This window comes from Rutilus rutilus (genome assembly GCF_951802725.1).
Source record: "Rutilus rutilus genome assembly, chromosome: 13".
In the NCBI taxonomy this organism is placed as follows: Eukaryota; Metazoa; Chordata; class Actinopteri; order Cypriniformes; family Leuciscidae; genus Rutilus; species Rutilus rutilus.
This window is the reverse complement of record NC_140218.1, coordinates 6,420,250-6,440,221: the sequence shown is the minus strand read 5'-3', so window position 1 is coordinate 6,440,221 and position 19,972 is coordinate 6,420,250. Positions and strand designations below refer to the sequence as shown.

Sequence of the window (19,972 nt, the reverse complement as noted above, 5' to 3'; positions counted from 1 at the left end):
AGAAATCGAGACTCATCAGACCAGGCAACATTTTTCCAGTCTTTAACTGTCCAATTTTGGTGAGCTCGTGCAAATTGTAGCCTCTTTTTCCTATTTGTAGTGGAGATGAGTGGTACCCGGTGGGGTCTTCTGCTGTTGTAGCCCATCCGCCTCAAGGTTGTGCGTGTTGTGGCTTCACAAATGCTTTGCTGCATACCTCGGTTGTAACGAGTGGTTATTTCAGTCAAAGTTGCTCTTCTATCAGCTTGAATCAGTCGGGCCATTCTCCTCTGACCTCTAGCATCAACAAGGCATTTTCGCCCACAGGACTGCCGCATACTAGATGTTTTTCCCTTTTCACACCATTCTTTGTAAACCCTAGAAATGGTTGTGTGTGAAAATCCCAGTAACTGAGCAGATTGTGAAATACTCAGACTGGCCCGTCTGGCACCAACAACCATGCCACGCTCAAAATTGCTTAAATCACCTTTCTTTCCCATTCTGACATTTAGTTTGGAGTTCAGGAGATTGTCTTGACCAGGACCACACCCCTAAATGCATTGAAGCAACTGCCATGTGATTGGTGATTAGATAATTGCATTAATGAGAAATTGAACAGGTGTTCCTAATAATCCTTTAGGTGAGTGTATAACTGGAAGTGGGAAGTGGCTTGCGATGCAAATCTCTTTGGCCAATGTGTATTGACTTGTTCTGTTACCACTCGATGGTGATTGGGCTCTCAGGCGAGATCCCTATACGTCAGTTCAGTACGTTGTAACGTCGAACATGACTGACTGATAGGGAACTGAATTTCATTCATTCATTCATTGATTAATGCAGTGGTGAAGGGCAGCTTTTTTCAGCTAAGAGGTATTGCCAGATTGAAAGGCTTTCTGTCTACTAAAGATATGGAAACTGTTATCCATGCTTTTATCTCGTCCAGACTAGATTATTGCAACTCCTGTATGTGGGTGTGTCCAAAAAGTCCATGGCACGTCTGCAGCTAGTGCAGAATGCAGCGGCCAGATTGCTGACTGGAACCAGGAAATATTCCAGTATCTCTCCAGTCCTGGTCTCTTTGCACTGGCTCCCTGTGGAGTTTAGGGTGCAATGTAAGGTCCTTTTAATGGTTTTTAAAGGTTTACACGGACAAGCCCCTGTATATATCTCTGAGCTATTACAGCATCACTGCTCCACTAGACCATTAAGATCGTCGCAAAGCTTATTGTTACAGGTTCCGAAATCTCGCCTGAAAACAAAGGGAGATCGAGCCTTCTCGGTGGCGGCACCGAGGCTTTGGAATGGCCTCCCTGTTTACATTAAGTCCTGCGATTCCATTGAAGGTTTTAAGTCTATGTTGAAGACATATCTATTTTCTGTTGCTTTTAACTGTTCCTAGCTATATGTGGTACTGAATGATTTGTCTATTGATGTTTGTTTTAATGCTACTGAAATGTGGAATCTGTAAAGCACTTTGGTCAACTCGTGTTGTTTTTAAATGTGCTGTAGAAATAAATTTTTGATTGATTGATTGATTGATTGATTCATGGGGTGTTTAAAATGTTTGTTTGTATCTCTTTACCTTCTTCTTTCGACTCTCCTCCTCTATAGGAACAGTGTTGTGAGTCCTGTGTTGTCCTTCAGTGCAGGACAGACAAACACACGTCTGGTCATCTCTGCAGAACAGCTCCAGAGGTCTCTCGTGTTTCTGGCATATATAATCCTCCAGATTTTCCACAGCGTTGATCAGTGTGTGTTTCTTTAGACGTGGGACTCTGCAATGAGGCTCCATATGAGAGTCACAGTAAGAGCTTTGACACATCAGGCAGGTCTTCACTGCTTTCTGCTTTCTTTCACCACAGAAGTCACAGAACACCTCAGATTCTCCTGGATTGAGCTTCTCTTTAAAGTGTTGCACAACCTCTCTGAGTGTTGTATTAATCTTGAGCTTAGGTCTTCTGCTGATTTTTTCATTACATAGTGGACAGAAGCAGGTCTGTGAGTTCGGCCAGCACTTACTCAGGCAGGTTCTGCAGAAGCTGTGTCCACATGGAGTGGTGACTGGATCAGTGAACACTTCCAGACAGATGGAGCACTGGAGCTCCTCATTTAGTGCTAGACCACTGGAGGATGCCATGACTGAAAAGTAAAGTCAATATATCTTCTACATTGCTGAAGAGATCAATTTTGATAAGTATATGTACTGAGTAAATTAGGCTATGGATGTTGCATGTTAAATACTATTATAACTTACAACAACAAATTATGTACCACTGTTCATATCAAAGTCAAAGAATGTCTTACATGCACCAACACTAACCCTATAACCACACTGAGCCTATAAGCTCCACCCTTAACGTCTGGTCTGTCCTCAGATGGGCTCTGTGGCACTGCAGTTGGGTACTATTGAGTGGTAAAAAAAAAACCTATATGTAGAAACTAAATATGTGTCTCTGGGAGCCACAGTACAGCAAATGTAACAGGTTATTTCAACATTTTAATACCATCATGAAAACGTCTTTTATTAAAGACAACACAGAAACTGAGTGAAAGTGTAATTTAATAACCTACTAAATAAATATCTATAAACACCAGGTGTCATTTCTGTTTAATGGAGTTATGATTTTCACTGAACTTTGTTTTTTTCTTACTGCAGGCCAAGTAGGTCCTGATTCTTTCCTTTTTTTTTTTTGTAATAGAATTTTTATTGTTGCAAACTGCATTTTTACATTTTATACCACCCCACCCAGCCCCAACAAAGCAATCCCCAATCTGATCAATAGGACATCTGAAGAAAAAAAAAAAAGAAATAAATGAAAATAAATAAAAATAATTACATATATGCATACATATACAGTATACACCCATACAAGCAAAGATACATGCATAATTGAGATGATAATATTAGTACCATAAAAAAACAACAACATATATATACACCCACTCAATCCAAGTTTAAGGTTTGTAAATCATTAAAGAATGTAATAAATTGTTGCCATTTTTTGGAAAAAGATTCCCCCCTACCTCTGATATTGTGCTTAATTTCTTCAAGTTTAAAAAAAAAAAAGGCCAAATCTTTGAGCCAAACTGAAATACAAGGGGGTTGTGAGGAGGTCCAAGATAACAGTATTGCACTAGCGAAAAGAGATGCAAAAGCTACGGCATCAGCCTGTCTACGGCTTAAAGGCTGACACCGAGATGAAACACCAAAGGTTGCAGTCAAAGGGCAAACAGCTAACTTGACCCCTAGGACAGTGGTTCTCAACTCCAGTCCTCGGGACCCACTGCTCTGCACATTTTGTATGTCTCCCTTATTTAACACACCTGAATCAGATCATCAGCTCATTAGGAGAGACTCCATGAACTGAACTGAGTGTGTCAGATAAGAGAGACATACAAAATGTGCAGAGCAGCGGGTCCTGAGGACTGGAGTTGAGAACCACTGCCCTAGGACATCAGAAACTATTTTAAAGAAAGAATTCCAAAAGTTTTGTAACTTGGGACACAAACATATGGCTAAGGTTACATGGTGAAAGTTTACATTTATCACACAAATCTGAAACATTGGGATACATTTTAGAAAGGTTTTGTCTTCGAGAGATGAGCTCTATGAATAGTTTTAAATTGTATAAAGCTAAACCTATCACACGAAGTGGTGGTATGTACATTGTGTACTCTAACAGTTACTCCATTAGTCATCCACAAACTCAGTCCCTCTTCCCAAGCCCTGATAGTTTTATTACTTCCTGATTCTGAAATGTTCAATGAACACAGACTTTAATTTTACAAAGATTCTTACCTGGGAATGGATATCAGATTTGATCGTTAATTTCAGGGTTTCTGAAAAGAAGTGTTGTTTGAAGAAGCTTCCAGTTCATCTGTTCAGTTTCCATTTCACTGAAGTCTTTATACACATGCAGTGATGTCATATACTGTAGCTCCGCCCATAATCATAAATATGAAACTGTTCCTAATCCATCCATGATGAGTGAGTAAACAGTGTAAGAAACTTGTAGAATATGTGTAGTTTTGTTCAGTTCCTTAATTTTATGAAGAGAGCAGTGGCAAATATCAAGTTATCACAGTTTATACAATTGAAGTTTGTTTGAAAAGGCACACACTAAACATATGATTCAGTGCAATTTGCCTTGATTTCCAGGATCGGTAAAACAATAAAACATATAAAGGCTTTTTAGTAGCTAAAAATAAATTATGAAGGCATGGTAAAAAAAAAAAAAAAAAAAAAAAAAGATTGGTAGTTGTTTTTAAAATCAACCCCATAGAGATAAAATGCTGACCGTTGTCTGGCCCCTGTAGTCAATAGTGTCTGGCTGCAGACTTGCTCTTGCACTCTCAGACACCAGCGCTTCCTCTGCCTGTGACGTCACTTGCAATTGACACAAATTAACTGGAAATATGTTTCCAGCAGTAAATTCGCATAGTATTGACGCTGTTAAACACTTGCGTGATATTTTAACACATTTCATGTTTAATCGGAGATACGAGATTTATGACTTGGGAGCAGGGAGATACGAGGTTACGCTGGTACGGACACAGACGTCGCTGCTGCCAGCAGTGTTCATCAAAGTCTGCGGTCTCGTTGAGCCTTTTGACAAGAGATAAGGCTTTAAGAGCTATTCAGATCTAATGATTGTGGTTACATGCATCTTCCTAAACTCCATTTTAAACGTTTAAGAGATATGAATGATGCAATACCAAAATACTAGGCTGTCTAAAATAGGCGGAAATTAATCTGCACGCAAACAAAGTCGGCGGTCGCGTTGAGCCTTTTGACAAAAGAAAAGGTTTCAATAGTTAACCAAAGCTAACGACTGTGGTTACATACATCTTCCTAAACTCCTTTTTAAAGGTTTAAGAGCTATAAGTGAAGCAGAACAAAAAACGATGAGGTGGCTAGGCTGTCTAATAGGTGGAAACAGTGACGGAACTAGTTTTATACTAAAACTAGAGTTTTATACAGGGGGTGGCCACTGCTACTTTCGGGGGTACACACACACACACATAGCCTAGAAATCTAGACGCACCCTAGCGGCAGCAAAATTTATTTTGCAGCCAGGGTAGTCTAGCAACTCTCCGTTGGCTTTCGAGCTGCAAAAACCTAAACTGGGTCAGGCCAATCATGTCGTGTATAGAGTAGGCGGGGCGGGCTTAACATAATGACGACAGAGTTGCGACGGTTCCCTGCTACTTGAAAACAAAGAATGGCTGCTGGCGAACAGTCTTTCGAATCGGCTTTGGCCGCGACTCTGGAGGACTTGGAGTTAAGTTTTTCTTTGAGAAAAGATATAGATATAGATTTCTTTTTATTAGATATAGCAGGCATCAAGCAGACATGTACTTGAAAAATTTAAAGAATTTTAGTGCCCATCAATTCAAAATCTTATCCTAGGAAGATTTAATACAACATAATTCTTTCTTTATAATAATTTATAATAATTCTTTCTAATTATAATTATTTAATTTATAAAAAACAATTTTGTGTTCATTTTTGGGTGAACTATCCTTTTAATCTGGCAAAATCGTCTCAAATTAAATTCCTGAATTCGGTATGTGATTGACTGCCTGTGTCTGGTAGATGCTCTGAGCTGTTGCTGGTCCTGAAGTCTGACCACACTGACTCTGACTAGCCAGTGGTGATGCAAGGGCTGGGGTCTGTTTGCACCTGATCTGCCTGTTAGTCCAAACTCAACTGATTTTGTATCCTCAATATGTCCTGAGTAAGGAAAAAAAAAGTCCCGAAGAATCCCATTAGGGGAAAGTTTCGAAAAATACCCGAATAATTTGCATAAATACCACAACAGGTATAGCCAGGTGAAAATGTCTTGTTGAATCTTGTTGACACATAACAGTAAAATACTTAATGTTAATGTCTGAATGGAACCCATTTAGGCTACCCATGAGCATTAATACATAGAGGCAGGAAGAAGTACTTTAGAAACCAGCCTTTATTAATTTTTAAGCGATGGGGTTTGGGGCTGGGTCTGTGGGACTGTTTCTGGGGACGAGTCTGAGGGAAGAACAGGAGACAATGGTAAGGAGAATGCAGAAGACAAAAGGCAGGTAAAATCAAAAGTGAAACCCCAGAAACAGTTTTCGAAACTTTCCCCTAATGGGATTCTTTGGGACTTTTCTTTTCCTTACTCAGGACATAGTGAGGATACAAAATCAGTTGAGTTTGCTTCTGTTGCAATTTGTTCAACCTTTTTTCATAAAATGACTATGTTTGTGCTTATTTAAAAAGAACTCTGATATCTCTCCCTTTCTTTTCATGTTTAAATGACCCTGTTCATATTCTAATCATCATCCAATCACCAACATTTTTATCTTAACTCTTTCTCGCCGGCATAATAAAAAAAATAAAATAAAAAAAAATTTGTAAGCCACCATTAGCGTTTTTGGTCATTTTCACAATTTCATGGCACCCTAGAATATTTTGTTGTATGAATATCTGAACATATCAAAAGAAAGAACAGACCCTGTGCTTTAAAAAAAAAAAAATTCTGTTTTATTCTAGCTTCATGCGTCATTTTTTTTAATTTTACTTGAATGTTGGCAAGTTTCATAAAAAGCAACATGAGCAAAAAGCTGAGAAAATCGCATTTTTATCAAAGACTACATCTAGATCAGATTCAGAATGATGATCAAAACACAGTAGATCGAGTCCATCAACACCCTACACCCATAAAGCTTCACAGTCCTATAGTGATCGCATTATGATATCGCTTGTTTCTGTTCTTCTTTTCCTGTGTTTTGATCTGGAGGTAACGTTAGCCTACTCATTCAGGAGATGCGTAGCCTAATAGCGCCCTACCGTAAACTCGTCAATGGCAGGGACAGAGAATACATTCATAACTATACATTAAATCAACTAAGTTACCAGTCAAGTTACCAATTTGATCATTGCTAGCCCTATTCTGAACTGAAGTAACTGAGCTACCTAATCGACTTCAAACTTCCAAACGTTAACTCACTGAACACTGACTGCTGTGGCCTATCCTCACATTAGCTAGAACATTTGTGTAATATTCTTAGTGTTGCAGCCAATCGCTGACGCGCTCAAACATAATTCCTCGAGTCCGTTCCATTCCATTGAAATTTTTTATTGCATGTCGTGTAAATAATTGTACCTGGATTTCCAGTGGTTTTATTGTCCTACCGTACAGCAGGGAGGGTGATGGAGCTTTCAGTGAAATAATCCAAAGCTTGTTACGAGATAAATGAGCGGTCAAAGAAAATATACGGCTGCACCTTGCTAGCCACGACAAATCACTTTCCAAACAAAACTGAGCTCCGTGTTAGATTGAACCCATAAAACAGGTGCTGCAGTCACCTGTTTGCTGGTGGGCGGGTTCAATAACGCACGGCTCCATGTTGCACTCATAGAAAAGCAAAACCAAAACAATATTAAAGCAAGAAAATCTGAATATAAACAAATGTAACATAACCACACCAAACTATTGTTAACAAAACACATTATTATCATAATTCGACTCAAACCATAATAAAGAAAGCAAGTCTGGCTCCAACAATTTGTATACTGTAACGTACACACGGCATGGTACTGTATATGCGTGTATTAGGCCTAATGTATTCGGAGCAAACAACCCTGATGCTAAACCTTAAAAACTTACTTCAAATATTATGTTTTCTTATTCTTCGGTGAAGTTCGGTATCTTGCAACCATCTCTCGTCCTCTGCCCGTCCGTTTGAAAACTGCGTGCGCTGCCGGCGAACGTAATTTTTTTATTTTTTTATTTTTTATCAGCATCAGCAGCTGCCAGTAGCAAATAAAATTTTGGGGTGGCACACGGGATGGCCAATTGCATGTCACCCCGGACCCCCCTCTGGCTCCACCACTGAGAGTTATCCAAAGATAGGCTTACTCCCATAAATTAAAACCTTGCTACTTGGGGTATTTTACATGCACAGTGCCAACTTCGAGTCAGTAAAATAATAATAAAAACAATAATTTAATGGTGGTATCCAAAACATTTCATTCAATTCAAGTACTATATTACAGTAGATACATTTTAAAACTTCAATGCACACGTATAATAAGCCTAGTAATAATAAGCCTAGTAATAAGTAGACATTTAAAATACATCAATAACTGATATCATAGTTTAACACAGATAAAATCAGAGAGGCTTGCTTTACGTGTTGTTCGATGAGGATTTCTTAATCGTTGCGAATTTCAATCCTGAGGAGACAAAATGCCGCACGCTCCCGCTGCAGAGTGAAGAGTTACAAGGATTCTCAGACAGTTGAAGTGTCCAATGGAGTTAAGAGATTTGCTCTCTAGCTGTTTTCAACACTTTAGATTGGTTAATAATAATTTGTACAAATAACAGAACCACGTGCACTGACCAATACCATTGATTTCTGAGGTGAGGTTTCCGCCCGACAGTGACGATATATATTTATTATTTATATGTATATACAAAAACGATTTTTGAACGACATTGGGAGCTGTTCTCAATCCGACACGAACCACACTGTGCGTCGATTGCAAGTGACGTCACTTGCAGAGGAAGCGCTGGTGTCTGAGCGTGCAGGGCCCTGTCCCAAATGGCACACTCCGGACTTGTGGACTTCCTCAGAGTCCACACTTTGGTGACATCATGTGCAGACCTATAGGGCCCTTGGCACGAGTCCACGAGGGCGCATTAAGAGGTATTTTTGGGACAGACTCGATCGTCACACCGGAAATAACGGTCTGGTTGTTCTTGGACAGGAGAAATCACATTTTTGCGCTCCGACGTCTTATCTCCATGTCAACTACACTACACAGCCTAATTTTACAGTATATTTTGATATTGTGCATATCACCTGGGCATTAGACAATATATCATGCTTATTTAAATGATGTATACAGTTGTACATAATAATACATAATGTTCCATTTGAACTAAGATTGCAATTTTAAAACATAATGAAAATGTGCATGCGTTTCAGATGAATTTACAGGTTTCAATATTCATACTATGTTTACATATGTCTCAGTAAAGCCCTGCAATTCGGTTCTATTTATTTAATGAATCATAATGCGATCGTATTATTCAACACACTATTATTATGTTTGAGACATCAACCACTGGTCGATGACCATAATGTTTAAACTGTAGGTAACAACTGGTAAAATGTACATTTAGGTCATAAAAACCGTAATATTTTCTTCTCAGCCATGTCAACAATTATCCGTGAGTGAAATCTCCTCCCATCTGTTGTCTGATTGGCCTTTCGCAAGGATTCCTGGGTAGTTAAAGTGCGTGGAGCCTGCATCTATGCGGGCTTCGTGGAAGACCGCTTCAAGGGTACAAAGTGGGCGCTGCTGAGCACACTTCAGAGCGGTAAAATGCTGAATGGGACGGCCTACGGACTCGTAGACTCGGCGAGCACGTGCAATTCAAGTCCACGAGACCGAAAGTCCGCATGAAGTGCGCCATTTGGGACAGGGCCCAGGGGCCTCATGTATCAACACTGCGTACGCACAAAAACACGGCGTACGCCAGCTTTCACGTTCACGGTCAGATGTACTAACAGTGAAATTAACGTAAGAATGTGCGTTCCTCCACGTAAACTTCATGCCTGGCGTACGTACATTTGTTGTGGTTTTTGTCCGTTGGCGACTCATAGAGGCAATAAAGTGAAGTGGCAAACATTACACTACGAATTGTTCTATCGCACCACCAGCTGTCAGATATTGCTTATAATTTGTAATTGATAAATTATTTGACATATTATTGTCACACGAGTCTTATTAAAATATTCTATTAATTATGCAATTAAGTAAGAACATATATAAAGCATGTGCAAATTGATAGCCTACAACCCGTCTAGCAATGGCAGTGCTGGCTTTATTAGAGGACATTTTCAATGGACGAATCCGGAGAGAACAAGTTTTTAGGGACCACAATGATTTTCTGGCCCACGATGATGACTGGCTTATCAGCCGCTTCAGATTTCCAAGGGCTATACTCTTGGAGCTCTGCGCTGAGTTGGGTCCGAATTTGGAAAGAGAGACAGTGAGGAGCCACGCATTACCCGTTCCTTTACAGGTGCTTACTACACTTGGTTTCCTGGCAACTGGTTCTTTCCAAAGAGAACTGGCAGACCGCTCAGGAATAAGCCAGTCGTGTTTGAGCCGTGCAATGCCAGCTGTATGGGACGGGATCATCCGCTTGTCTACCAGGTATATAACGTTCCCATACGATGCAGGTGACCAGCCAAATATTCAAGCACAATTTGCAGCGATAGCCGGTTTTCATAATGTAATCGGAGAGATCGACTGCACACATATTGCTATAAAGGCGCCATCTGAAGAAGAATTTGCATATGTGAATCGGAAACATTTTCATTCAATAAATGTGCAGATTATATGTGATGCACAAATGCGCCTAACAAATATTGTGGTAAGGTGGCCTGGGTCAACCCATGATTCATATATCCTTACAAACAGCATGGTTGGGATGAGACTCCAAGCTGGCAAGGTGCGCAATGGGTGGCTACTTGGTAAGTTATTTAAATGTATGGTTCTATCTAAAAGTTAAATTTTTGTGTGTGTAATTATTCAACTGCCCATCAGGAGACAGTGGTTATCCACTAAAGACGTGGCTGTTAACCCCCCTCACCAACCCACAAACTGACCGAGAGCGCAGATACAATGATGTCCATTCTCGCACTCGGTCAGTTGTGGAGCGGGCGATTGGGCAGCTGAAAAGTCGGTGGCGCTGCCTTGACAGGACTGGGGGGATGCTGTTATACCGCCCTGACAAGGTTTGCCGCATCATACTGGCCTGTGGAGTGCTGCACAATGTCGCACACAGGCATGGCATACCCCTTGGTGAGGTTGGGGCACCGCCAGATGACCCTGAGCCAGGACCAGTATATGTGCAGCACAATCAACAAGCCATTCAGGCCCGTCAACGTGTAATTGCGACAATATAAATGGTACTCAGACACAAAGTTCACCAATTCCTTTAATGAATGGCTTATTTCTGTGAGTGCGTCAGTGACATTTTTCAGGTGACTGTTAATTTCTCCAATGGCCCTAACAATTTGCTTTTGTGACTCCAGAACAGCATGCGTCAAGACGCGGCCAGATGGATGGGGTTCAGCACTGGGGGGAGCATTAGAGACACCGGAGACGCTGGACTGAATGGGCTCTGGCTGCTCGGGTGGTGCGGACTCTGAGTGCGTGCCAGTGGACGTTCCTGCTGTTGTTCCTGCGGTTCCTAAGTCCAAATAAACACAGGCACATGTTAACTGTAATTTGAGTCTGTTCCTTATTAATGGGTACACGCATTTGCAATAAAAGCAGTGGTTACGTAAAATCTCTGGTGTACTTTTTGCCACATTGCATGCATTTTAAAATTAAATGGTGGCTGGTAGGCTATATGTATCAAAGTTAAGGAAATAAATTTTACATTAGTCACCTTGCTGGCAGTCCTGTAGTATATCCGAGTCTCCCACATCAACGGATACGATTCCAGAGATTAACGTGTCTCCTACAATAGAGGCAACTCTCTGATCAAAGGGTGCAAGTTCATCAGCCCCTGTACCACCGCCTGTTCTGCCCACACTTTGTCGGTGCGCAGCAGTTCTCCGCTTAACTTCCACCTTTATGTCAGACCATTTCTTCTTCAGTTCATTTACGGTGCGACTCTCAGATCCCACCGCGTTGACGGCATCAGACAAACTCTCCCACTCTTCTTTCTTTCTTTTATTATTAATTCCAGAGGACAAAGTTCCAAATAAAATATTTTTTCTTGTTTCTACCTCTGATAGTAGCACCTCTAAATCATTTTCAGTGAAATTTCGTTTCTTGCTTGCTTTAACCATGTTCTTGCAGGTTTCTTTTGCCAAATTGGACTAATTACCATATTTAAATTAATTTAATTGAGGGAGGAGACAGGGTGTGGTGTTGTGCTCGTGCATGTGCGCTCAATTTCGCGTTAATTGGGATGTACAAAGAAAATGTATGTGGAATGCTGCGTACGCAGAGATTCATACATCTGATTTTTTTTGGTGCGTACGCACATTTACAGCTTTGTCCGTACGCAATGTTTTAGTATGAATTCAATGCAAGTCTTTGTACATGAGGCCCCAGGTCTGGGAGTGCAAGTGCAGGTCTGCAGCTAGACCCTTTGCACACTCACGTCACGATCCTGAAGCACGAATCTCAGCTTTTTAAATTTCAACTGTTATTTTGGCGGTCCGTCTGAGGGAAATCTGATTTTACCCGCCGGCAAAACCACTAAAGAAAGAGCTCACAGGAGGATGAAACATATATCTATAAACATATTTCAAATATGCTAGCAGTCTCTATAGTGTGCAGTGCTTGTTGTTTGCTCTGGACGGTGTGTGAGGCTCAGTGTGGATGTGAAGAGATGAAGGGTGTTTTCTGTTCCATATACTCTTCTGGCCGGACTTCCAGCATGTGCTACCAAACCTCTTCAGATGATCCAGAATGCTGCAGCTCGTCTTGTCTTCAACGAGCCCAAGAGGGCCCACGTCACCCCTCTGTTAATCTCTCTGCACTGGCTACCTCTCGCTGCTCGCATCAAGTTCAAGGCATTGACGCTTGCTTACAGATCTATCACAGGCTCAGCTCCCTCCTACCTTCACTCACTCCTACGAGCCTACATCCCCACCAGACGCCTACGATCAATCAACAAGCGACGTCTCGTGGTTCCATCACAGAAAGCCACAAAATCACTTTCCAGATCATTCTCATTCACAGTTCCATGCTGGTGGAACACTCTCCCCACCCTTATCCGGAATGCTGAATCCCTGACAACATTCAAAAAACAGCTGAAAACCCATCTCTTCCATGAGCACCTAAACTCATAAAAAAAAAAAAAAAAAAACCTTTCCCTTAAAATCCCACCTATCATGCTTATGCTACTCTGAATAATGCCTGAACTTCGTATTCTGAACACTTCTTGCGTTGTTGTTGTCTTTTGCCTCTTCATGATGACTCGCTTAATTTAGTCCTGATTTGTAAGTCGCTTTGGATAAAAGCGTCTGCTAAATGACTAAATGTAAATGTAAATGTAAATATACTGCCAATAGGTGGCGCTAATGCACTGTTTAGTAGTTTAATATCCACTGTAAATGAAACGAAGCAGCAGCAGCTCACCCTCACTTTTGAAAGGAGTTCACACAGTGCTCACAGATTCAGAAACAAGCAGAAGTTTGAGAATAGCATGTTTAAAATGTAAACCTGTTAAATCTAGATAATATATGTCTGTCCATTCTGGATATTGATAGTTTCATCACAGAAATCTGTCAGCTGAAGAAAGAGAAGGCGTCACTGGAGGTAAAGATGATGGAGAGAAACCAGAAACTGAAGGGATCGAGAGGTTTGTACATGATAAAGATTCACTTCATCCTTTAATACCTGAATTACCTGAAACTCAGTGTTTGTTTGTCTTTCCCTCGTTTTTTTTTTCCTTTCTTTCTGCTGACTAATGAACTAATCAAATTGATTCATTGATTCGATTCTCACAATTCAAATATCTTGATATGACTGCAGATTCTGACTGCAATGTTTACAATAAAGTGTATTAGTGTATTACCAGAACAACGAGAAGCTTCCAGCATTCCTGTCAGACATTAGTGTGACTGAGAACGGCTCCATGGTCTCTACTGCTATTTTGACATATCTAGAAATGTTACATCCAGTCTGCTTACAGTTTATTATTCTCTAAAATAGTCTCCTTCAGAGGAACAGTTGTTATATAAATTGAAAGTCGCTGTGATTCTGTGTTCCTCAGGAGCTGGAAGAGGTTTGAGTGTGTGTGACTGATGGACAGGATTCAGTGGAGCGTCAGAGATCAACTCTCTGAACACACAGAGATCCAGAGACACACAGGACTCACTTTACTCTGTTGCACTGACGCTCAGCAGAGTGCGTGTGTGTGTGTGTGTGTGTGTGTGTGTGTGTGTGTGTGACAGTCATGGATCCACCGATCAAACCTGCACAGAGTCTCTGGGTTCAGACTGTAACGCTGGAGAACAGCAGATGCTGCAGACGCCACTGAAGATGATGAAGATGAGGAGAGAAACCACAGCTGAGGAAGAACACAGCGATGAGGATGATGATGATGAAGATGAGGAGAGAAACCACAGCTGAGGAAGAACACAGCGATGAGGATGATGATGATGAAGATGAGGAGAGAAACCACAGCTGAGGAAGAACAGAGCGATGAGGATGATTATATTCCATCAGGTATGTTTCTTCATTTTATTACTTTTTCATAATATTTTACATTTGTAATTACAGAACCTGTAACAAGAAACATCACTTGAGTCAAAGACAACAATTTAAAAAAAAAGTGCTTTTTATTGTAGCTTCAAAAGTTCTCAGTCCCCTTTTAAAATGTGCACTTTTTATTTGTGATAATATTTTAAGCTACAGCAGTTCTGCAAGGGAACTGACTCTGTGTTATGAAGCGCAGTCATTTAACAACACATAACTAGTGTTATCTAGACACAGCACGTACTCAGTGTTATTCTGCCTAACTCAAGCCACATCTACTGCCTTCTGCCATCTCTCACATTTCAAAATTAATACAATTAATAGATACAGACAAATATAAATGATGCCTATGTATGAGTTTCTTTACAAAATCTAGAACTTCCCAGAGAAGATGTGAGATGATTTGCAGCACTAAAATTAATGCGCTCACAAACTGTAAAACGAGACGTAAAAACACATTTCATGGCATCTCTGTCTTTGCTTAAGATTCACTTATTGGGTGACAGTAAAGTGCAAAGTTTTTTGAGGAGAAGAATCTGTAGGTTTATCGAGCTAAGATTTGAGTATTGTTTTTGTTTGTATTTTGTTTTACATTTACATTTATGCATTTGGCAGACGCTTTTATCCAAAGCTTACATTGCATTTCAAGGTACACATTTACATTCTTATCAGGTCTTGCTTTCCCTGGGAAACGAACCCGTGAACTTGGCGAATCTGTAGGTTTATCGAGCTAAGATTTGAGTATTTTATTTTTTTTAGGTTAAATCTTTTTAAATAACTGCAAACACGTACACACTGGGACTTTTATAAGCGGGTAAAGTATTCGTTAGTCTTCATCATAGAATTTATGAAATTCTTGTAACAAACTAGAAACGATTCTAGTGCCGGTAAAATCATAGAAAAGAAAGAAACCTCGCATGAGGATAAAACATGCTTAAACATACATGAAATAGATATACTCCTGAAATCAGCTGAGAATGAACACTGGAGAGAAGCCGCACACAATCTGTGTCGGAGGAGTTTAGCACGTAAAGAAATCAGTTTTACATGATCGTTCACACTGGAGCGAAGCCGTTCACGGGCCGTCAGTGTGGCGTTTCACTCAGATAGAGTCACGCTTTTTAATATCATTGTGCCTTGATCACGGTTCTCTGTTCCTCTTTTAAAATGAATGCGCTGTCGATATCTTCTATAACAGATGCGATGGCGGAATCTACACAATTAATCAGCGGCAGCCATCTTTGTTGTAAACGAATTCAACCCAAGCGCTCTTTGGTGACGTGGATAATTACGTTACTGTTGATCATCTGTCCATCATCGTATAAAGCCCGTCCTGACAATTTGATCTGTCCAAACAGCTCTGGTTTGAGCATTACATTTACATTTTACATTTATTCATTTAGCTGACGCTTTTATCCAAAGCGACTTACAATTGCTATATATGTCAGAGGTCGCACGCCTCTAGAGCAACTAGGGGTTAAGTGTCTTGCTCAGGGACACATTGGTGTCTCACAGTGGATTCGAACCCGGGTCTCTCACACCAAAGGCATGTGTCTTATCCATTGCGCCACACCACCCCTTTTAGCATAGTTGATAGATCTCCACAACAGATCAGGGCTGGGTTTCCCGAAACCTTCTTAACGCTACGTCGTTCTTAAGTTACACCTTAAGCTGTACCTTATCGTTAATAAGTGTTTCCCGAAACATTCTTAGTTAAGTATACCTTCTGTAAGTCATATGTTCGGAAGGTTGGTCTGGACCACTCTTAGCTTTACCTTATCACTGTTGCAGGTCTATAGAATATAATTCTGAAGTTTTAATACACACAGACAGTGTTCAGTTAGGCTAATTCAAGTGTTTTCATGCAAAGAATAAAATCGTCAATCACACTGATTGTTGTTAGAATTTTAATTATATTATTATTATATATTATATTATTAATTTAATAAAAGAGCGCTTTTAAATGCCAGTGAAAGCATAGGCTACTGTCAGTTAAGTCCTATTCGGACGCTAATATTGTTTCTCATGGGCTCATCCGGTATTTTAAACATTTACAGGGGTGAGTCGGTGATTTTAGTGCCGTCCGAATCCATAATATCAGTGTTTTTCTCACCCAACCCGTGTAAAACAAAACCTCTGGCTGTGTGCTTTCCTGTGTTCTGTGTGAGCTTATGAGTTCTCAGTCAGATTTGGTCAGTGCTCACAAACACACACACACACACACACACACACACACACACACACACACACACACACACACACACACATAATACATAAAAACAGCTTTAATTAACAGTTTAATGAAGACATTTCAGATTCAGTTTGTTCAGGAATGAGTTTAAGATCTCAGATTCTAGTTTTTAATGAGTGCTATTTCTAAATAAAACATTTCTAACTACAGCTTTTTCAAAAACACATTCATTGGTCATTACTGGCATCACATATATACTCCCATACCATACCATCTTCTTCCGCTTATCCCATATATACTCAGTTTCCAAATTCAATTTACTACATTCAGGTCCTTTTCAGACTGTATTGTAAATTTGTTAAAGATTTATTCTAGTTCATTTTAATTTATACTATATTGTTATGATTTGACTTATCCATCAGGTTGTAAAACAAAAGAAACAATCCATATAAATGGGAACATTGGGAAACAGATTTGTGCCATCTCGTGTCTCCAGACTATTTTTTGTATTACAGTAATAGACCTAAAATAAGAATAATTTGCTTCATGCCCGATGCATTTCTCTTTGTTTTTCCTTTTATTGATGTGGAGACGTGACCTGACATGTTAGTCCTGTTGTGTGTTTCTGGTCTGATGACAGCAGGGTTTTACTACGGTATTTCTGCTCATGTGTAAGCATTTAAAACAAGTATGTTAACTAATCTGTTCTATATGTGCATATAAATTGTATTGTGTAAACTCGTTTATCACATTAACAATATGGTCTAGCAATTGTGAAGTAATGTGAGCAGTATTTTATTAATTTACTTGTCATCTGCTTTTATCCACTATTAATACAAGCCTGCTGTAGCAGACCCTGTCCGAATGATGACCAAAATATACTGACGAGTTCAGTGAAGTTTATTGTACATCACACTAAAGATGAAGCGTTAGTTTTACTCCAGAGAATCACTGTAAGAGCTGAATAAACAGTATAAGAAGTGAGCATTAAAGTCTTATCCATAAACTCTCTCTCTCTCCCTTTCATTATCATCAACATACACAGCGAAGTACACAAAACACTCGTTACAACTAAAAGTAAACAAATATATACACACCTTTTCAGTGGGTGCTAAATAAACTGGTAAACCTTATATCCGTTAAACGACTCGATGAGCTGTCATAAAGTGCGCGCTCTCACTTTCATTTCTGCCGTGGTCAGTAACGTTAGTCCTGTCGCTCCGGAGACCGTAAGCTGGATCACAAACAGTACTGATCCACCCTCGAGTAACAACGAGAGTAAATGAAGACTGCTATGTTCATTCTTACATCCAACAACAAAACACCTCAATCGCTTAGGAGCAGGCCCGTCGCGACAAGACAGGCAAACCAAGCAATTGCTTGGGGCCCCGAGCTGGCCTGGGGCCCCAAGACAACGACTGGTTAAGAATAAAATGCAATGACAAACTGTGTGAGCGCCCCTTTGATAGTCAATGCAGTAAAGTGCAATGACACTGTTATCGGGATCCCCCTCAAGGGGGCCCCCCTCAGTAGTCGCTGACAGCAGCCAGCCAATCACGTGATCTCTGCTGCCGGCAAAATACAAAAACTCCTCGGCAGTCATCATGAAGCGGAATTATGCTTCAGGAAGCCAGAAAATAATGAAGAGAAAGGAAGACGAGGATAAGAAAAAACAAGATAGTGGTAAGTAGGGGTGTAACGATATACGTATTCGTATTGAACCGTTCGGTACGAGGCTTTCGGTTCGGTGTTCGGTACGCGTTTTCAAACCGATCGGTTCGTTGGATCATTTTTCCTGCCGACCAAAATTTTGTTATTTCAAATGTAGGCGCGTTGCGCGTGGCAAGCGCGCTCATAATGTAGAGACGCCGGCGCGGCCACAACATTGCCCAACATCAAATGGCAAATGTAATGTAAGCGGGAACGAAAATGAGCTAACGTTACTCGTTATTATTGTGTGGTTGACGGACCGTTGTTTATCAGTTTGGACCAGTGCAGCGCGAGCCGATCGTGATCATGCGACACTGTTACTACACAGCTCTAATAAGAGATCCAGTAAAGAAAGCATTTGAATTCGCCACTGAAGTAATAACATTGCTGCGAGATCTAGTGAGAAACATTCACATAGTTTGGCAGGAATAGTAGGCTATAATGCCTTCAAGTAACATTACTTCGGTTTTATTTTGACATTATGAATACAATGCAAATGTTAATCTTAACTAAAATAAACATTTGTTTATAACTACTACAATACATAAATACAATTACATTAAATTTTTTCCAAGGAGCTGTTTTGTTTTATATGCTCCTAAGAAGAGTCAATTATAGCTCCAGAATTGCTCAAAGTAAAAATAAATCATATTTTATGATGCTAGTTTTAATTAAAAAAAGAAGAAAAATAAATAAATCAAGGAAATTGGCATTTCTTTCTTTTTGCTGTATCGAAAACATACCAAACCGTAACACATGAGTATCGTATTGAACCGAACCGTGAATTTTGTTACACCCCTAAAGATAGAGGTAGGCCTAAGTGATAAATTACACTGGATAAAATAGCTCCACTTGTCTTGTACAAATGGTGTAATTTTTCAGCAGGTAGGCTAGAAAAAATATGTTTATGTTAGCTACCTGCCTGACGGCAAATGCTGCTTGTAACAAACAGTTAGTGCAACTTTTTTTTTTCGAACGGACGGAATATGGTTACATATTATATTATGTTTTTTTTGGGGGGGGGGGGGGCCTCCATGTCCATTTTGCTTGGGGCCCCCAAATTCCTTCAAACGGCCCTGCTTAGGAGGCATTCTTGTCTACAGCTGCTCTGCCGTCGGAGCAATGGCAGACAATGTGTCCAGCTCACTCAGGGCGGGTCTATGCTCAACCAATGTGTCAATCAACCGTCGTGGGAGGGGCTTGTGCAATTCTACATCATATAGGCCTTTTCAGAATGTTTGTAAACAATAGGCACCGAGTAACTTCAGGGTGGCAGAACGCGAGCGGCTTCCACTGACTAACTGAAGAGATCCAGCCGGCGACTGCAACAGTTACATAGTTAAAAACATTGTTGTTGATCAAAGTTGAAACGATGATGAAAACGTGTTGTGTTTGGGGTTGCGCTGCCAGATGTACAGCAAAAGGTGTAGGCTGTAGGGGTTTCATCGATTTCCTGTGGGTGAGGAGGTTATAGCGAGTGGACGTCGTGTCGTCAAAAGTAGGAAATCTTAACGATCCCCTAAATTATATGATTCATCCAACGTTTACCTTTCTGCTGCCAACCCTGCTTGCCCTTCAACTCTGCTTCGTGTATTCTCAAAACGGTCCATCTACAAAATCACAGAAGAGCATTTATCTTCCGCCGGGGAAATTCGAGACTAATATTAGTAAACTTGTCTCTTTTGATGAAGAGACTCATTGCCAGTCACTGCCTGAAGTAAAAGAGGGCTGCCCACTCTCACGCATTCACCGTGAGACTCACGCAATTGTCACTTTTCACACGCTCTCACGCCACACATCCATTTTCT

At 40.4% G+C, this 19,972-nt stretch overlaps 2 protein-coding genes across 5 annotated transcripts in view; both read right to left on the bottom strand.

The window, feature by feature from the left end:
- LOC311302619 (E3 ubiquitin-protein ligase TRIM39-like) overlaps positions 1-19,972 on the bottom strand; it is a gene marked incomplete at its 5' end in the record, with an annotated part of 106,825 nt that overhangs the window by 20,808 nt on the left and 66,045 nt on the right. Inside the window, one exon of one of the 4 annotated variants that reach the window (XM_084428611.1) lies at positions 1,562-2,116. The exons of the other annotated variants lie outside the window; for them this stretch is intronic. Within the exon in view, the coding sequence (XP_084284737.1) occupies positions 1,562-2,116 (555 nt within the window). Of the gene's footprint in view, positions 1-1,561; positions 2,117-19,972 lie in introns of those variants that run through there. 4 annotated transcript variants of the gene reach the window in all.
- Positions 10,736-12,045, bottom strand: LOC311302634 (uncharacterized protein). The gene is made up of 2 exons (XM_084428634.1): positions 11,436-12,045; positions 10,736-11,234 (listed from the first exon to the last, which is right to left on the bottom strand). The coding sequence occupies exons 1-2, from the start codon at positions 11,839-11,841 to the stop codon at positions 10,759-10,761; spliced, it is 882 nt and encodes a 293-aa protein (XP_084284760.1). The 5' UTR covers positions 11,842-12,045; the 3' UTR covers positions 10,736-10,758.